This window comes from Bison bison, unplaced genomic scaffold, assembly GCF_000754665.1.
Source record: "Bison bison bison isolate TAMUID 2011002044 unplaced genomic scaffold, Bison_UMD1.0 scf7180017864349, whole genome shotgun sequence".
NCBI lineage: Eukaryota > Metazoa > Chordata > Mammalia > Artiodactyla > Bovidae > Bison > Bison bison.
The window spans coordinates 4,781,650-4,802,222 of NW_011494921.1; the positions used below are offsets into that span (position 1 = coordinate 4,781,650).

The following is a 20,573-nucleotide window of genomic DNA, read 5'->3' on the forward strand; positions in this document are numbered from 1 at the left end:
CAGGAACAAGAAGCCTTGGCAGACATGGCTCTTGACAGAGTGTAAAAGAAACAAGAGGCCTAAATTCAGGAGTAATCTCTTATGTGTGGTTACAAAAGGGAGCCACTTCCTTTAGGGCCCATCTTCCCTAATTAGGATCTTCTGAACCTCCAGATGTTTCACCAGGTATATTTTGTTTGTTTGTTTAAAATATACTTTTTTAATTGAAGGATAATTGCTTTGCAGAAATCCGTTGGCTTCTGCCAAACATCAACATGAATCAGCCACGGGCATACATATGGTGTATTTTCTTGATGAGGTTGATGATGTTAACCTCTCAGCCCGGCTTCTCCCTGTGTCCATCCCATCTTTCGTGTTCACTACCAACAGTGCCTCCTGGCAAAGAGGGTCCCCCAGTCCACTGCGAGACCTCGAACTGAAAAGCATGATCAGGGAGGCTGCTGTGGAATCTGGGGACTGCAGGCAAAGAGGCTTAATACTCCACCTCATGAATTCAACAGAACATTCCAAAAAAAAACAAAAAACATCAAAAACTGAGACCATGAAGCGGCTGCCTTAATACTTATTTCTAAAACACATTAACCCAGCAGGGCAAGTGTATCTGCACGACAACTTTGTGCTAAAACCTCAGCAACTATTTCTTGACGTCATTCCAGATAAAGTCCCCAAGGCCCCATAATGGTACTTTCAAGACTCTGACAACGCAGCATCCTGAACTAGGTGCAGGGATACAACAAAAGTGGAAGGAACACCAGCACCAGGCTTGACCCTTCTGTATTAAAGGCAGATGAACCTGTCTATGGCTGAAAGCTCTTTTCGCCCTCCTCCTCTCACTGTGGCACCAACATAAAAGAGCTGCTTCCAGGCTACTTTTTATCTGGGCGGTATGGCAATGGACTCTGCCGACTCGGGTGGAACCTGAGCTGCAACCTAAAAGTTAGTGGCCAATTAGTATTTTTGGCCAAATACATGTTATCAAGCGCTGACCTGTTGTTTACACGAGGACCAAGTGTGTTTTGGTTGAATGGAATAGCAAGTGGAATTTGCTGCTTTCTTCCTCCTCGAGTTATTTTTTGGGGAGAGGCAATTAGATAAGCCTTTGGAAAACTCCATTCTGGAAACCTTAAGGATAGTTTTATAGTTATGGTATCCCTGGAAAGGACGTTTATGGGGAGGCTAATAAACAAAAATAACTGGGATGTGTCATGGATAATCTCTCAGGACTGAGGTCTAAGGCTGGGAGACTTCCAGCAGAGTCGTCCAGCAACCAGGTTACCTTCATAGAGCCACAGTTAACAGAACTAATCAGTTTATGGAAAAGTAGGAGTGTCGTAGAGAACATGGCATTTGAGTCACAGGTGCATTCTACCTTCTACGGAGAAATGACTTGGCAACCTATAATCTAGTTCCACTGATGCAAGACGGTGTTATTAAAATGGTTCTTTATAGGTTTCTTTCCAAATGGCCCTGAAGAACAACCTGTGCAGACGACTCCATTTGTGACTCAAAACAACGCCTCCTGCAGCTGGGGAGAAGCGGGGCTCAGCTTCCATGGAGAGACCGTGGCAGTGGCCCAGCCTGCAGCCAATGTCAGAGTTTCCTGCGGTGTGTGTGCACACGTGTGTGTACGTTGTGTGTGTGCACGCTGTGGTGTGTGGGGGTATGTGCACGTGTGCACGTGTGTGTGCATTTGTGTGTGTGCGCGTGTGCAGGCGTCTGTACTGCTCCTGCACACGTGCATCCCGTGCCACCTCAAGAAACAATAATGGGGAGACAACTGAAACGCAGCTGGTCAGCTGAACCCAGAATTTCACAGCACTCTGTCTGCATCTACCATTGTCTTTCACAATGTCAAGGAGCCATCTGACCACAGCTTCCGGGTGGCTCCATTGAGTTCATTAAAATGAAGCGCTCAATAATGCTGAAGCTGTAAAAGTTTCAAAACGCTTTTAAAGATGATAAACAGCTTGGTGCTATCACGTATCCTCAAGATTTGCTCAAACCCTGCCACACTTTAACCTCAGTGGAATATTAAGGGGATATACAGCAACCACCCCCAAACTGTGCTATCCCTTTTCATGTGCTCTCACAGAGTGGACACTGGCTCAGCCAGCTGGACAGTGACACCACCGTGTATTCACTTGTCACATGTCAGAGCTGTGGGTCCGCAGGTGAGAATTGGGGCGTGCTGACTGTAACAGAGATGTGAAAGCCCTGCATGGAGAGAGAGCAACGCCGGGACGGGTAAGGCCACGGGATGAGCAGCTGCCGAGGGGCGGCGGCCGAGGGCTCATCTTTGCGGGAAACACAGTACTCTGGTGCGTTCACATCCCAGCATCACAATGTAACCAGTATTACGTAATAACCAGTATGTCCCAGGGAAATGACCCAAGTGAGTATCAAGTCGATTAAGTAATATGTATACGAGCTCTCCATTTTCCCCCCCTGTGTGTGCGTGCACCCACAGGTAGATACATCTGTGAGAGCACAGAGGATGGAGGGGTGGGGAGTCCCAGGGTCGCTCCAGGCTGACACGGCACACTTGGGTGTTGGGGAGGACAGGGAGGAGGTATAAAAGAGGGGAAAATCCATGGAGGAGATGGAATTGGAAAAGCAAAGGCTATTGGTAACAAGGGCTGGTGAGGGTGGGAAAAAAAAACAACCCAGACATGACTGTTTCTCATGTAGTCACAAAGGAGGTTGGCTTACTTGACCCAAAAGATCACCAGGTATGCAGAAAGCCTGAGTAGATAAAACACTTATCTACCCGCTCTTTAAAGATAAGAAACAAAGACCAAACTGCTATTTTTAGCTCACTGCTGGGGGGAGGGGAGGGCACAGGCGAGAAGCGTCGCGGTGGGGCCATGAGGACCCCACTGGATGGGTGACCCTACCCTGCCAGGTGCCTGGCCTGGGACGATCCGAGCTCAGTCCATCCTGTCACTGGACACCATCAGCTATCAGGACACTCACAGCAGGTCCCGAGGCCAATGAAGCGCATGACGGGGTAGATGCTCACTGGCCCCGCTTCCTGTTAAAACCATTTCATGAACTGATCTCATCCACCTCGCAGCTCTACCCCCATGGAAATGACTAGTGCACAATAGGAAGCTCTCTAGGTCATCTGGAATTTCTTCAATTCTCCTGGAGGGTGAGCCTGGCCCACCCAACAGGCGCTCTTCACATCAATCACTGCGGCTGGATACCTTAAACTGGCCTGATTTTTGCTGACTGCCACTTCGATTTTCCAGGGTACCATGCTGAGCTGTCAACTCTAACAATGTAACTAGATTGCTCCTTTAAATCAACACCCTGCAGAAAACCAGCAATCGTGTATGTATGTAAAGGTGTTCTCGAGTAATAAGCAGCTATAACAAACATACAAAGGTGAAACAACAAGGAAAATTCTTCAAACAGCCACAGCAGCACCAACCTTAAACTATAAGCTAGCCTGTGTTTAGGGATCAAGGAGAAAACTGGCGAGGCACACAGTCATGCGCTACCCACAAACATGAATAGCAGGAATTATTTAAAATGAAGAGTACACTTGGCTTAAAAACACTTGGCTTAAAAGCACCGTTTTTTCCTAGATCCTTTCAATTTCTTAATTATACTTTCTCTCTCCTCCTGAATTATATTCATATATTCTCCTCCTGAATATCCATTGTTCATACCTTTGAACCTGTGAGTTGGGGGCCCTGGCAACAGAGAAAGGTCACTGGTTCCTGCTCGTGATACAGAACATCTGAGTCAGCCTTTGAAATGCGGCACTGGGAATGCATCACTGAAAATTCACATGTACAAATGTGTGCAATCTCTGGGGCTTCCTTGATTTTCCTCCAACCAAAATATTTTACCCATGTCTTCTAAACACATGGGGGAAACTTATCAGGAGTACAAACACTATAAGGCAGAAACAGACTCTAAAAGGTTCAGATGAAAACTTAAAGCTTGACAGCTCTTAGAACTACATGGGACTAATTCGTTTTACCCAGTACCTTCAAGGAATGTGAAAGTGAGGTTTTATTAAAATAAGAAATGTGCAGCTCCGTGGCACATCAGAAGCTGCTCTTATCAAAACAAAGAGAAAAAACTGTATGTTTACCATTACCCAAATATTAAAACCGACCCACAGTTTTGCCAAGAATGTCTGAACGAGGTTGTCATTACCGTTGGCGCCTCACCACCAGTGACAGTTGATGAACGTGCTCTCCCAGCTGGGGCACTGGGCTGTTAAATGATAATTTACATCAGTGAAATGCATTCTGGGAGGGCGCCCACTGCTTACTGAATCAGCGATCAGAGCTGGTGCAGCTAGCAAGGCAGGTGACATGAATCAGAACCTCTGCAATCCACCCGGGACAAGCAGAGTGGAGCGACCACTGATGACCAGAAGGAAGCGAGGAACAGGGTCACCCGCCCACCCAGAGAAGGCTCAGGCTGCAGCCCTGATCTGGGTAAACGATGAACTGACAACCTCAACAATGTGAGATATCTTATGAAAAAATAAAGAAAGCACCACAATTGTGCCCCCACTGTTAAACAATTAGCAGATTCTTAAATCTGGTAATTTAAAGAATCTGCCAAACTCAAAATTCAAGAGGCCGCTGGTGATCAGTGAGTTCACAGTTTCATAGAGCACAAAGAAAAAGGGAAGAATCAATGGCTCTTTTGGCCAATACAACTGACAGTGATTTTTTAAAAGGAAAGAAAGCGCCATTAATTCATCAAGGACAATCACAGAATCATCTGAAGAGAATCCCACTGGCCCACCACAGCTGATTGTTCCGTTTTGGGGGGAGGCCTGCGCTGCATCCCAGAAAGGATACTCTTGTCAAGCTTCTGACCTACCAGCCCTTTCCATGTAGGCCACAACTGAATCTAATCTGTTCATCAGTTGACTAATGTATTTATTAATTCATTCTGTAAACATAAAAGACTTAAAATCTAGGCAAAACACATCCTGTGAAGTTGAGCAGAAATGTATACAACAGGGAAGATGCCATGATTGCAAAAACTGTTAAGTGCAATCTTTCTTTCCCTTCAATTTCAGATGCAGTAAGTATTAGTGCTGATGATGATCAAGGATTTGCCATAATAATAAAAACTGGTCAAGGTCAAACATTAAGTTGAGCATGCTAAAAGCACATAACATTTTCTCCTCCAAAACAAGAAACAAATTTACATAAAATTCATTTTTAACGTGTATACTAATACCTCCCCAGGCAGTTCTGGTCTGCCTCCCAATCAGAACATTCATCTTAAGTCCTATATAATTATTAACACCCTTTACATGTCCATATTTGCTGCTAGCTATGAAAACTAGTGGGAAAGTGGAAACAAATTATAGCCAGGTCTTGAGTCAAGGGAGCTGTCTTTAAAGAGAAGCTACAGAAGCTCAGTGGGTTAAGAGTTAAGCCTGTTAGTAATGGAAAGGGCTCCTTTCTGCCCACCCAGAAGAGTTTTTCCTATGTTCTGGAGATACAGGTCACTTGAATACAGCTTTGGGGACCAAATTAAGTTTTTAAAAAAGGAACTGCTAATGTTTAGATCAAGTAGGCATATCAGAATTGGCATTCACTTGGATGGACAAGCAAAGCAATGGAGTTTTTAGCATTTCAGAGACTCTGGTGGCAGTGGCAACTCTCTATACTGGAAATCCACTCTCCCTGGGCAATCTGCTAGGACATTTTAATGTCTCATGTGTATGGTAAGTAGATTTTGCACAGGAAAAACTCTTCCTTGGTAGCTCAGATGATTTTAAATAAAAGCCGAGAGAGCCAACTGGTGGCTGGAAATGAGTGTGGGTTACCGGCGGGAGGTGAGCCTGCTCCGCGACTGCGTCGGTGACACTGCAGGACCTCAGCCTGGAGGACGGCTCTCTCTGCTGCAGGAGGAAAGCGCACAGAGCATCAGGAACACACACGCTGAGAAACCAGTTTCCCTGGTTTAAAAAACTGACCGCTCAAGCCTACTGACTGCTCTTTAATATTAGAAGGTAATTCGATGAAACACCATAGTTTTGGAGTAATGAACATAATCCTTTAAGTCATCAAGTATCTTTCATTGTCATTCTCAAGTGTCTTGAGCGATAACAGCCAAAAATAAGAGGCCAAAACATGAAAGGGGATGCCACAGGTAATGCTGCTCCATTGATGGAAAAAGAAGCTTTGAGAAGCAACCTCTGGGTAAATTCCAGTGGAACGGGAATAAAGGAAACGATACTAACCTAATAGTTATTAAACATTCATTGACTAGTCTTATCACTGACAAAGAAGCAGTTGGATTCTATTTCTAGGGGAACTCACATATAATCTTAGGCTTCTTCTGAAGGGCTAGGTATTAATACTTTCAGCTTCTGAATGGAGATGAAGTTGTTCAGAACAGGAATGAAGGAAAATAGGTGAGGTTAAGCTAAAAAACAATCTAGAGATAATGTATAATATGTTCCTCTCACTTGTTTGCATAGGTCTATATGCCTTTACAAAAAACAGACTCACAGATCAGCAGCAGGTCACACCTGCAAGTCAGGGGTCAAATGAGCAAGAGGTCTGCACAGGGGACAAGTCTGCAGCATCTCCTCACTTCTAGTATTTTCCAGTGAGGAAAATGGGGTGAGGCACAGACAGACTCTGTGGTGGTGCATGGCAGGCTTTTCAAGTCTTTCCACATGGTGAGCATGAAGGATTCATGCTTTAGTAAAAGTTCATGCTATTGTCCTTGAATACAGACTGATTCTGGCAAGCAAAACTGGAGAAGAATCTCCTCTTTCCTAAATACTTAATAGTTGAACTGGACTCAACACAAAATAATTCTGTCACTTATACTTCCATCTTAAAGATATTTTATGAACTTAGAATGAAGGAGTTCCCTATTACAAGTCACTGAAATGATGGTTTTCACTTGGTAGACTAAAGGGATACCATTGTTACGGTTCTGGCAGCACTTACTCCCTTTTACAAGGTTTTAAATACACGACTTCCATGCTTATGCTGTTTCCACAGCAACGGTTTTATCAGTTCAAATACCCCATGTATGCAAACTCTTTGTTTCCCCGTCCCTTTAGTACTACATTTACATCTCAGAGTTATTTCTCTTTCTGAAAGATACTCATAGAATTTTAATACAAAAGCACATTAACTGAGTAGTCACTGTAACTCCTGATGGGGCCAAAGGTATCTTTTAAAATAAAAACACACAGCTGAAGGAGTGACAGTCTTGTGAGTACCTACTAACTTTTATATTTTATGCAGCCCTCCTGTTCGTTTACATGTGATTCGGCTGTAATGATGATTATTTTTCTAGGACGCCATTTTCAGCTGAGGGACTACCATCATTTACTGCAGTGCATCTGCTGGTTCAGTTTCTTGAGAAATACTGAGACTGCGTTGCTTCTCAATTTTATGTACAAGCAAGAATTTTCTATGGGCTTTTCCTGCAGTTTTGTGTTGTCAAACACAGGTCTTCATGGCTGATTCTGCTGACTCTCAATGGGGCTTAACCCCACCTCAAGTGTCTAGAATGAATCTGCTTGACAGCTGAGAACTCAAGTTCAAATGCTACGCTAGTGGCCGTGTCACAATTTCACAGCCTTTCTCTGGGACTTACAAGATGTCTTCTGTCTCCCATCCTAACCTGTCTTGGATGGATCACTTAACCATCATGCCTTCACCTGTGAAATGAGAATGATAAAGCACGCAGAGTATGATGTATGAGATCAACGTGGAGGCCCAATGGCTCTCAGGTCCCACTGCGAGATACCAACTTGTGATGAAGGTACTGTTTCAGGAATCTTTTGCTGGGAAAAGAAATTCTATGAGATTAATGTTTAATAATACAGAAGTCATAGACGAGTTATCTATGAATCAAGAAAGCACTTCACCTGCTTGGGCTATGTTTGGTACAGTTTTGCTTCTCCCATGGAAGAAGGAACTTGGAAAATGTCAGAATTATTTGGGGGCTAGGAGACCTTGGTCGTTATTTACAAACAAGATTCTCTGAAAAGTGACAACAACAAAAAAAATGATAAATATTCGCTCAACTTCTCAAACAAGACCATGACTTACAATCAAAGACCCAAACTGCTCGCCGTTGGAGTCGGGAGTGACCTGCAGCCTTCTGCTCAGCTCCTCAGACAGCTCCTGGGGGCTTGTCCGGGACACGGGCGAGGCCGGTGGCGGGGGCAGCGCCAGGCTGAGCGAGTCTCCGCTCATGTTCACTTCCTCTGAAATGGTCTCCCAAGGCTGCCGGGGAAGAGACGCTGTGGTGAGTGCTGGAACGAGGGACCCTCTTGTCCCCGCCATGGTAATAGCCATCCTAACTGTCGTTCACATTGACTGAGGGTCTTCCCAGCATCCGTAAGGAAGATAAGGCTCCCAGCCTGATTAACAGATGAGGAAACTGAGGCTGAGGGAGTAACTGGTACCAGGGAACAGTGATCCAAGCAGGCCTGGCTCCAGGGGCTGTGCTCTCAACCCCTTTGTAACAGCACCTCTCTGAGCACTGGCTTGCTTCTAGACTCGATACTACCTGCATGGCTTAAAAAATATCCTCAGGAATTTACCATTTTCATGAATTTTCTTTTACTCTAACCATTGAGGATTCACAATGAAAATAGCAGAGATGCTATAAACTGTTAGTAAGCACTGGTATCAATTAACTTTTCGTGAATTTAATACGGCATCATCCATTTTCCTTTTCCAGTTTTGATCACTGGAACATTTTGTAAATGATCTGCCTAACATAAGAATGGATTTCCAATAAGTAAACCGAGTTGTTAAGGCAGTACTGAAGTTACAGCAATTACTAATTTCTTGCTCAATTTATACATATTTTCCCCAGAGATCTGCCATAAGCATTTAAGGGTGAACTTACGAACATTTATGTTCACCCCAATTTGTATTTTCTTGGTAATAACCTATTTCACCATGTCAAAACTACTCAAAATTATATTTGGTACCCAAAGAAGTTACAGGGCAGGGTTCCATCAACTGCTCAAAGATGATTACCATGTTGCTGTTTAATAAGATATGTTTAGACTATGGGGAAAAATAAAAGTATAAAGTGAAAATACATTAAGATTAATTAAGTGCTAAAAAATGTCATGCACTTTCGTAGTGATGTAAATTATGCATGCTCGAAGATGGCCTCTAGAAGCACTTTCTAAGTTAGTAAATACCCCAATGGTCCTCAATTAGCTAGCCGACTGTGCTCTTTTCCTTCAGACAGCCTTTACTGAGACAACATCGGGAGCCCACAGACAGGGGGTGCTATAGGGGTGAGCAGGCGGGGCCGCACCTTGCGGCCCTCCCCGCCCTGGAGCCTGCGGACAGGCGGCGCTGTCGGAGGGTAAGCAGGTGGGGGTCTGCAGGGAGTGAGCAGGCGGGGCCGCACCTCGGGGCCCTCCCCACCCTGGAGCCCGCGGACAGGGGGCGCTGTTGGGGGGTAAGCAGGCGGGGGTCTGCAGGGAGTGAGCAGGCGGGGCCGCACCTCGGGGCCCTCCCCACCCTGGAGCCCGCGGACAGGGGGCGCTGTTGGGGGGTAAGCAGGCGGGGGTCTGCAGGGAGTGAGCAGGCGGGGCCGCACCTCGGGGCCCTCCCCACCCTGGAGCCCGCGGACAGGGGGCGCTGTTGGGGGGTAAGCAGGCGGGGGTCTGCAGGGAGTGAGCAGGCGGGGCCGCACCTCGGGGCCCTCCCCACCCTGGAGCCCGCGGACAGGGGGCGCTGTTGGGGGGTAAGCAGGCGGGGGTCTGCAGGGAGTGAGCAGGCGGGGCCGCACCTCGGGGCCCTCCCCACCCTGGAGCCCGCGGACAGGGGGCGCTGTTGGGGGGTAAGCAGGCGGGGGTCTGCAGGGAGTGAGCAGGCGGGGCCGCACCTCGGGGCCCTCCCCGCCCTCGCTGGGCTCCGGCTCCAGGTCCTCGCTGATATGTCTGCGCGAGCGGAAGCGGCGATGCGCGGCCTCCTGGTTGATCTGCCGGATGTTGCTGTCGGACTCGGACGACACGTCCCTGGGCGCACACGGAGCGAGGGGGCGAGACAGAGAACCGGTGTTGATACCTGGCCCTTCAACCCAAGCCCGACACTCACCCAGGGCCCGACATGGAACACGACGTCAGTGCTCTCCCGTTCAACCCTGAGAATCAGCTGGCCACTCAAAGGAGAACCTGCCAACATCTCTTAGCTGGAGTGTACTTCCAGGTCGGCTTCATTGAAATAAACACAGTTTTTAAATGCCTCTGCCACAATATTTTTGAGTATCTTTCAGGGATATACTGTAGCAGTACTTTATGGTGTTTAAGAAAGATGAGAAATCAAAGTCCTCCATCCAGCTGCCCCATGAGAAGCGAGGCTTTCTGAAGGAGAATGACAGGCGAGCTCACACTCGTGGCCAGTTAGTGGAGACCCCTCAAGGAGTCCAGCAATGACAAGGCCCCAACTTTTGGTCATCAGCAATCAACCAGTAAGTACGGTGTCTGGAGGACACGTTCTAGATTCAACATGAACTTTTTCAGCCACTGTGGCTTTCATCTTGACAGAACCTCACAATCACGACACTTTTTAAACTCACTTTTAAACTCCCATTAAACTCTATTTTAAAATTCACACAAACATCAGGCAATTACCTCCCAAATCAACTAGGATCTGAAGAACACTGTAACTTCATAGTCTTTTTTTTTTGTCATGTAACTCTTAATTTAGGATTTGAAAAGCACTGATTCCGTCTTTAAAACTTCTGCAGTAAATTACAGGCAATTCTCCTTTGGGAGAAATATTACTTGGAGGCTTTTAAAGTAGAGGTTTAAATGTCAAAATGTTTTTCAGAGAAAATGCTTACAGACTCTTTCAATAAGACACCATGATGTTGCAAATTAATATTTCACAGTAGCTGAAAACATTATTTCAGATTAACTGAAATCCAGTATTAATCAAAGGCCCTTATTATCGATTCTCCTTAAAACACAGGTTTTAAGACATTCTAATGCAGTCTCAGACATGCTATCTTCCCCCAAAAGAGCCTACTGGGCCCTGTAACAGTGAACAGCCTGCGATAAGCAGCACTATTTGCAAATAAATAGGTGACTCTTTATCACCAGCTTCTAAGAGTCTGAATAGTTCCACCAAAAATCTTCACAAGTTTTAGCTTTACTGGTAAAGTGACAGTAAGAGGTTGGCTTCTATTTAATCCATATTAAATCAATAACTCTTAATAAAGATCTAAATGACGTTTTGCTGTGTGTACACAACCGATACATAAATTCTTAAAACCTCTCAGAAATACCTATTTTGCATATTTTATAGCTGTATTAAACTATATCTGAAAAAAATGACATAATTAAGGCCACAAAGAAGCTAATTAAAATCAAGGGACACACAAGTATACTAATACTATTTATGAAACTATCAAAACAGAATGATAAAAAAGTAACACTCTCTTAGATATGTTCGAGAATATAATATTATCTTTAGGATTTTACATGGCTACAGTGATTTTTACAGGATATTCAATTCAATTTCACTTTATAATGGCTTTATTTAAAAACACTATATATAAAAGTTGTATGAAAATTTTATATCTTCACTTGAAATATCAGTTGTCACTTAGTCAACAGCACATGCATGTTCTGGGTTGTAACACTTGAATTGTTACAGGGATTTCGGAGACATTGAGGAAAATAAGGTTTAATATTACTGTATCTGCATTTTCTCTCTGAGAAGTATATAAAATTCTATTATTCTGAAAAGTTTTTTTTTTTTTTAAGGGGTGTTTAAAGTCAATTATGTTAATCCTCCTTATCCAACATGCTCAAATAATTAGTAATCAGTGTGAACTAGAAACAACTAAAAAGCATAAAGAAGAAAGACACCTCTGATTCTGAAATTCCAAGTCTGGGCTTTTTTATGGTCTTTAGTGACGAAATGAAAATATTCATACAAGTGAGGCCTTTGGCCCTTAATTAAGCAATTGAATGAGAGGGTTGACGAAACTGACAGGAAGTTTAAATGGTCACTAATGGGAAAATGAACTTTAAAAATAGGTCTGAGCTGACAAAACAGAAACATGATTTTACTGCAGGCAGGGGAAAAAAACCTAAGGAGTGGCTCTTTCAATTTTCTTCATTCATTAATTTCACATATATATTTTTCATTTGACTGTCACAGGAAATATACAAATTAATAAAGACAAGAAAAACCATACATTTATCAAATTCAGTGCCAGTTAAGATCAGTGTATCAGATCATTTACATCCTATCAGTGACTGTCAGTGACAAATGATGACCTGAGTCATCAAGAGAGGATTAAATGATTGCTAAGATGGGAGAAGTAGAGTGGTTTAGAAAGAAGTACTAAAAAGAGTTAAAATGAGTGTTTCACAAGTTCATCTTCATTTATAATCTTAATACTATTCCTTCATCATGTTTTTGAACTTCTGCTTTTAACAGTAAAAAGTTTATAGTTTACATTTAAATAGGACAAGGACAAATCTAAAATTAAAGGTGTTTTAAAAAGCCACCATCTGACCTGAGAGGCCTGGGGGAGTGTTCCGTGGTCACCTTCCGTCCTAATCTCTGCATCCAGTACCCGACAGTTCACTAAACCACGCGTCTGATACCCACTTTCAGAAACGACTCATCTGCAGTCACTCATTCAGTTAAAAGCTCCTACTTTGTGTCAGGTGCTAGGGGTTGATCTGTGAAGAGGAAACCACAGTCCCTGCTCACACAGGCAGTAAGAGAATTATGTGCTCTGTGTCCTCGTGGGAAAGCGTCCAGCTTTCTGTCTGTCCAGACAGACTGGGACAGAAGAGGCCTGGCTCTCCCAGAGGAAGGGACAGGAGGCTGGCATCTGAAGGTTGCTGGGGGGAGGGGCACATTCTGGTTTTGTGTTTTTGGAGGGGACTGAGAGGCAGCAGACCCACAGGGCTCAGGAGAGAAAGTCCTCAAGGGCAGCCTGTGTGATCAGACGCTCTGTGTTGATGACCGTGGGCGGCAAGAGGCAGGGAGGGCAGGACCTTGTGAGAACAGCCTGAGGGCACCGGGGAGCCGAGGAGGACTTGGTAGGGCCTGAAGTCTGGGTAAGCAAACTGGGTAAGCACTGAGACTCCCCAGGAGGGCCACCATTCTCTGTAAAATGCAACCATCACTTCATTATCTGACTTTCTCGGGTCAGATACAGCCTTTGAATTAAGACACTTGTTAATACCCGCCCCCGCCCCCATCCCTGGAATGCTTATAGGATTCTGTGAAAACTGATTTATGAAAAAAAAATCATTTTTCAATTAAAACAACATTTTAAAATCATCTGGAGGGCTTGAGGGCTCTGGTCAAGCCAAATCAAGTTAAGGACAAAGAACCTCAAATTCTCAAACGGTTCAACAGGAGGTTATCATGGAAACCAACCCTTTTCCCTCATCTGAGTCTTCTCTTGCTTTCTAGACGTCGTTCCTGATGGGAAAGAGGCAGCCGGTAAGTTGCACCCAGAGCTCTGCAAATGTCCCTTCCGGTGAGCCGGCTGTGCAGACCATCACGTCACTGCCATCTCCCTAAACTACACGTGAACCTGAACTTGGAAGAACCACAGTTTCCCAATTTGTTTCTGGACTCTGAGGAGCCAGCATTTACATAAGTTACAGCTTCTGTTTTGGTTCAGTTCTACAGGACACTGAAGGTGGTGTGTTTAAAAAAACGTATGAAGTGTTCCCTAGGGATTTCTCCATTAGCTTCACCACTCTCTGAGGCAGAGAAAGTAAAAACTGTTCCCACTTACCCCCCAGAGATTTCAGTCTGCGTAATTATTCATGACAGTGAACATTTCTCTCTATATATCTTGGTTATTAGTCTCTGTGAGCTCCTAGTGGTCACTTTTTTTTTTTTACAGAGATCACATGACACTAGGGTCCCCATAAAGTGTTATTTTCAGATACTGATCTTTAACAAAGGTAGATAAAGGTACTTTGCTCAGGGTGTTGCTACCAAGAATCTTGATCACTACATGTAACCAAGTCCAAGGTGGTTACTTTTTTTCTTAAACTACAAATAACTAGAATAGTCAAATGACTTAAAACAGTTTTAACAGCTTTGGTCATTGATTAAAGAGAAATAGTAAAAACAAATAAATTAATTAAAAAACCAACGAAACCATTTCCATTTATATTTCTATGTGGAAAAAATTATTACAAAGAAGAGTTTGACATCATCTGGATGTTGGGATACTATGCCGTCCCGGCAGCAATGAGCTGGTGCTCATGCTAGGTGATCCAAAGCTGCCCACGGGCACCTGACATTAACGAGAACCCACTCAGGGGCTTAGGAAGGACTGGCCTTCACTGTTGCAGGTTCTGCAAGCTTTTCCTCTAAATCAAACACCACCTAGACTAGACTTCTTGGCAACCCTTCCCACCCCCCAGTCTTATGCAGACTACCGTTGCCATTTCTAAAGACAAAAGGGTTATTGACAACACCATCCATCATCTCGCTAACACTTGTTCAAAAACCATCGTCAGCAAATTTCCTTCAGAGTCTGGGTTAAAGAGAAAATTATCTCACCTGATATACTTGCCTGTATACTGAAAATTATACAATTTACTGATAATTACTTCCTTGTCTTGTCTGCCGGGGAGCTCACCTTTTTTAGGATAGCCTTTTTCTTTTACATTTTTAGTACTTGTTTTTGTCTTTTATTGTATATTAATAGTTTTAGGTCTTGCTCTATACTATCATTTAAAAGCAAGCTGCTTCAAATCCTTTTTTACAGTCATGAGGTTTAATTAGTGTTTGCTATTATTAAACCAAAAATTGTCCAGTGAACAAAATAATAATCAATTCACTGTGTCCCTGAGGCTGGCAAGGGACTAGAACGAGGAGCATTACAAACTGTGAGTTAGCAACCCTCCCACCTGCTTCTAATGATATCACGGGGGTGATCTATAAATTTCTCAAAAAGGGGAAAAAAAAAGTTTTGAGAGGGTTTCTAAATCAAATAATTATGGAATAAAACTCCAAAAAGTTAAAGAGGAAATGGTACAGTCAGTATGTTTGCTGAAACTGAAGAAGGGAGCAGAGATGTAATCACCATGCATTAAGCTAAACCTAAGAAAAATGACCTTGGTTTTACATCTCATAAATCTACATAAAGATGACATGCAAAATAAATTAGTGCATATTCACAGCAGGAGACCATGATACGGAGGCCAGAGCTTCTTTATAACCTGATAGGTTCTGGTAGGTTCTCACGCCCTCTACCTACACCAAGAGGACTCCCGCCGCAATGCACAATCACGGGCTTCCACTGAAGAAGACGCGCTTCCCAGCTTTGTGCACAGGGCTGCTGTGTGGGCACCTGTCTGCAGAGCGTGGGGACGGCTCGCGACCATGGACGGCACTCACATGAGGCTGGGCCGGTGCCACTGGGTGGTCCGGTTGTTGTGGTTGACGTAGTACGTGCGGCCCAGGTTGTCCACCTTCTCTTCCCACCCGGGGGGCAGTGGAGGCGGGGGCAGCTCCTCCTGGTGCTGAGAAGCCGAGTCATTGGAGTCAACGACTTCCCACCCGGGCTGTGGGGCAGAAGAGAGGGAGGGGCGTCAGGCTGGTTCGCTGGTTCCAGGGCATCCGTGCCCTGCGTCCTGGCTCCTGTGGGCTCCGGCAGTGGCTTCGTGCGCCATGTTTCAAGAAATTCTCAAAACAAGGCGGAAAAAATGTCAATTCGAAGAGAGTCACAAAAATGCTCTGAGCCATGGCCAACGAACTGCACTGCCCTCCCCAAGGACGGTGGTGCGGGTCGTGACATGGACAGGGATCCAAGCAGCCCCTCACGTTACCTAAGTCCCATTACACTCTTTCATGGTTCGTGTTTGTTATTTTGACCTGATGGCCTCTGGGGCTGTACAAAGCCATGCCAATCATATGGGTCATGCTACAGCTGTCGTCTTTTCAACACCTCCGGAAGGTAGGAGGGAGCTGGGAAGATGAGCCTCACAGCACGTGCGTTCTTGCAGATGCCATGGACAGGCCACCAGGAGGCCTGGGGCACTCTTGCTCCCCAGGGAGGACCACGGGAAGGTGGCCCCTGGAGGAGGGGGAGCTCCCTGATGCCCCTCTAGGGAGGACGAGCACGCACGGCAGCCAGGAACAGCCTGGAAGCTGCCTCTTCCTACTTGGCCATTCCCCACCTGCTGCCGCCGCGTCAGCAGCCTTCACAGTCCCCGAGTCAGAGGTACTCTTTTGCAACACATATTTTCGGCATTAAGTATTCCTTCCTGACATCCCCTAGTAAAGTCACTGGAAAATTAACTAATTCACAGTTGGAAGGCTGGAGGAGTGTTAAAAAAAAAAATTCCTTGGATTTGAGATAAAAATGTGTGGATGTGCTTATGAAATCTTAACAGTCAAGACTACCTACCACCCACTTCAGTCCTTCTCCCAGAGACAGACGAAAGCCTGCACATGAAATACTGCTTGGAAATATGACCTCTGGGTCTGGGGGGGTGGGTGCAGTTACTTGCCCATAATGCATTATTCACACACCATGTATATGCAACAGCTGCAAACAGATGTGCAAACAGGCCACAGAGAGGTCTCGTGAACGGACATTCTTGGAACACGAGAATGTGTCTAATGAAGCAGCACCGTCTGGAGCCTGTGCTGCGAAGGTCCGATAGGACCCATGGTAGACGTATGTGACAGCAAAGTTAAAAAGTGGTGTTTTCTATTTTAACTTGCCAAGAAGGAACAAAAGAAACTTCCTCTGGAAAGCTAACTGCGGAACGGCCTATCTAGAGGAGAGCGTTTCTAATGCACGCGCTCACCTGCAGGCCAAGCGAGTGAGAGACTTGGAACAGCCTCTACATCATTCACCCACTTTGAAGCAATTCCAAGTGCTACAGGGAATTTATTAAGCGCTGAAAGTCCAAAGAAATAAGAAAATTAAATATGTGGGGGAGAATTTCACACAGTGGTGGGGCTGTTAATAGAACAGGGGTTAGAGCAGTTCATAAAAAGACACCTCTTCGATGATTTGTGTTATAAGGTAAAATGAAAAGCTTACCTTTTTTGTTTTTTTGGTAAAAGCAAAATATTGGTAGATCCGTGGAAGATGCAGATTCATGAACACATTTAAGTTCCTTCATATTTATAAACATTTAGTTCCTTAAATTATAAAACCTTCATGTAAAATATCCACATGCTCTTAGGGAAGGAAAACAAACCATGGCCCGGAGTGCCTGGCTTACCTCCATCTCATCCCGCTGCTCACTGTTCTCTTCATCTTGGCCTCCGTTTTTGGGCATATAGGCCATTTTCAATCGCAAAAATCCCTTAACCCGAGATTTATGACTGCATGATGGAAGAAAAATTTGTTACAAAGGATGTGACTTGGTTTGACACTTCATATTTATGATGCTTTAAACAGATGTAATCAGTTAATATGTTGAAATCTTCCTCAGAGAAAACCAAGGCCAAAGCATAAAGAATGACTTGCAGCCTAAAAGCCTCACCTTCTTGGCCGGAGGAGAAAGTCCTTAAATGTGTAGGGTCGCTCCATGGTTGGGTCTTCTGTCTAAAGGAAGAAAAAGTAAGTTTCGGTGCTCCCAAGGGTCTCGTATGTCGCGTCCACCCACTTGGACTACCGAGAACCCACCTGCATGCTTTAGAATGTGCTCGGCAAAGACAGAGCTGGCTCCTCAGACAGTGCTTACAATTAATCACACACTTCATAGGTCACAGAACTTATCTCCTTAAGACCCGCTAGATGTCACTATCAACACCCATTTTTTAGGAGCCAACCCCAGCCTTCCACAAATTTACAAAATTATAGCTGTTACTGCCAAGTGTAATTTCTAACTGCTGGGTGCAGGCCTCAATCTCATGCTGCTGATTAACTCTGGAGAACCAGGGGTCACTGGTGCCTGCCTGCCTGTCCCTTGTGATTCAAGAAATCTAAGAGTGAGGTTAACAGGAAAATATGCAAGATCAATCTGTGAATGCAATTTTATTTTACTTTTAACATTAAAATATGTCCTCAGCCTCAGATAACTGAAAGAGCATCTCCTCCACAGAGACTGTCCTAGGCAGCATCATCCATCAGCCTTTTGCTGGTGCTTATTTCAAGAAGCTATGAATGTAATTGTGGTATTTATTCATTTAAAATAGAAATTAGTATTTTGTTGTACAAAATCAGAGGTCAAAGCAAGTAGGAAAAAAAATGTTCCTATCTCATTAATTTAAAAATACACCAAGTGGGCTTTATTCCAGGGATGCAAGGATTCTTCAGTATTCACAAATCAATCAAAGTGATATAGCATATTAACAAACTGAAAGATAAAAACCATATGATTATCTCAATAGATGCAGAGAAAGACTTTGACAAAATTCAACACCCATTTATGATAAAAAGTCTCCAGAAACCAGGCACAGAAGGACCATACCTTAACATAATAAAAGCCATATATGACAAACCCACAGCAAACATTACCCTCAATGGCAAAAAATTGAAAGCATTTCCTCTAAAACCAGGAATAAGGCAAGGCTGCCCACTCTCACCACTACTATGCAACATAATTTTGGAAGTCCTAGCCACAGCAATCAGAGAAGAAAAAGAAATAAAAGAAATCCAGATTGGAAAAGCAGAAGTAGAACTGTTGGCAGATGACATGATCCTCTACATAGAAAACCCTAAAGACACCACCGGAAAATTACTAGAGCTAATCAATGAGTATACTGAAGTTGCAGGTTATAAAATTAATAGACAGAAATCCCTTGCATTCTTATACACCAACAATGAAAAAACAGAAAGAGAAATTAAGGAAACAATCCCATTCACCACTGTAATGAAAAGAATAAAATACTTAGGAATAAATTTACCTAAAGAAACAAAAGACCTATATATAGAAAACTATAAAACACTGATGAAAGAAATCAAAGAGGACACAAATAGACGGGGAATGTAGCATGTTTGTGGATCGGAAGAATCAATATAGTGAAAATGAGTATACTACCCAAAGCAATCTATAGATTCAATGCAATCCCTATCAAGCCACCAATGGTATTTTTCACAGAACTAGAACAAATAATTTCACAATTTGTATGGAAACACAAAAAACTTCAAATAGCCAAAGTAACCTTGAGAAAGAACGGAACTGGAGGAATCAAGCTTTCTGACTTCAGACTGTACGACAATGCTACTGTCATCAAGACAGTATGGTACTGGCACAAAGAGAAATATAGATCAATGAAACAAAATAGAAAGCCCAGAGATAAATCCATGCTCCTATGAACACCTCATCTTTGACAAAGGAGGCAAAAATAGACAGTGGAGAAACGACAACCTCTTTAACAAGTGGTGCTGGGAAAACTGGTCAATCACGTGTAAAAGAATGAAACTAGAAAATTTCTAACGCCATATACAAAGACTCGAAATGGGTTAAAGATCTAAATATAAGACCAGAAACTATAAAACTCTTAAGAGGAAAACATAGGCAGAACACTCTCTGACATAAACCACAGCAGGATGCTCTATGACCCACCTCCCAGAATAATGGAAATAAAAACAAAAATTAACAAATGGAACCTAATTAAACTTAAAAATTTATGCACAACAAAGGAAACTATAGGCAAGGTGAAAAGGCAGCCTTCAGAATGGGAGAAAATAATAGCAACTGAAACAACTAACAAAGGATTAAACTCCAAAATGTACAAGCAGCTCAATACCAGAAAAACAAACCCCCCAATCAACATGTGGACCAAAGAACTAAACAGGCATTTCTCCAAAGAAGACATACAGGTGGCTAACAAACACGTGAAAAGATGCCAAACATTGCTCATTATTAGAGAAATGCAAATCAAAACCACAATGAAGGATCATCTCATGCTGGTCAGAATGGTCGTCATCAAAAGGTCTACAGACAATAAATGCTGGAGAGGATGTGGAGAAAAGGGAACCCTCTTACACTGTTGGTAGGAATGCAAACTGGGATAGCCACTATGGAGAACAAGGTGGAGATTCCTTAAAAAACTGGAAACAGAACTCCTATACAGCTGAGGAAATACACACTGCACACACACACCGAGGAAACAAGAACTGAAAGAGACACATATCCCCCAGTGTTCACTGCAGCACTGTTTACAATGGCCGGACAAGGAGACAACCCAGATGCCCACTGGCAGACGGATGGATGATGAGGCCGTGGTGCACGTACACAGTGGTATCACTCAGCCATAAAAAAGAACACATTCCAGTCAGTTCCAACGAGGGGGATGAAACTGGAGCCTATTATACACAGTGAAGTAAGCCAGAAAGAGAAACACCAGTATAGTATATTAACACACATATATGAAACTTGTAAAGATGGTAACGACAATCCTATATGAAAGGCAGCAAAAGAGACACAGATGTAAAGAATAGAGAGTTTCTGACTATGTGGGGGAAGGCGAGGGTAGGATGATTTGAGAGAATAGCATTGAAACATGTATATTACGATATGTAAAACAGATGACCAATGCAAGTTCGATGCATGAAGCAGGACACTCAAAGCCAGTGCTCTGGAACAACCCAGGGGGACGGGGTGAGGAGGGAGGCGGGAG

The 20,573-nt window shown here is 43.9% G+C and overlaps 1 protein-coding gene across 4 annotated transcripts in view; it reads right to left on the reverse strand.

Moving 5' to 3' along the window:
• The window catches only part of NEDD4L (neural precursor cell expressed, developmentally down-regulated 4-like, E3 ubiquitin protein ligase), a 295,197-nt gene that overhangs the window by 58,972 nt on the left and 215,652 nt on the right, over window positions 1–20,573 (reverse strand). For 2 of the 4 annotated variants that reach the window (XM_010854758.1, XM_010854757.1), the window contains exons 7-13: window positions 17,489–17,550; window positions 17,225–17,327; window positions 15,384–15,550; window positions 9,874–10,006; window positions 8,067–8,243; window positions 5,813–5,887; window positions 4,171–4,230 (exon numbers count right to left, since the gene is read on the reverse strand). In XM_010854758.1, coding sequence (XP_010853060.1) covers window positions 4,171–4,230; window positions 5,813–5,887; window positions 8,067–8,243; window positions 9,874–10,006; window positions 15,384–15,550; window positions 17,225–17,327; window positions 17,489–17,550 — 777 coding nt within the window. The remainder of the gene's footprint in view (window positions 1–4,170; window positions 4,231–5,812; window positions 5,888–8,066; window positions 8,244–9,873; window positions 10,007–15,383; window positions 15,551–17,224; window positions 17,328–17,488; window positions 17,551–20,573) is intronic. The other 2 variants (XM_010854760.1, XM_010854759.1) reach the window with 1 other exon arrangement.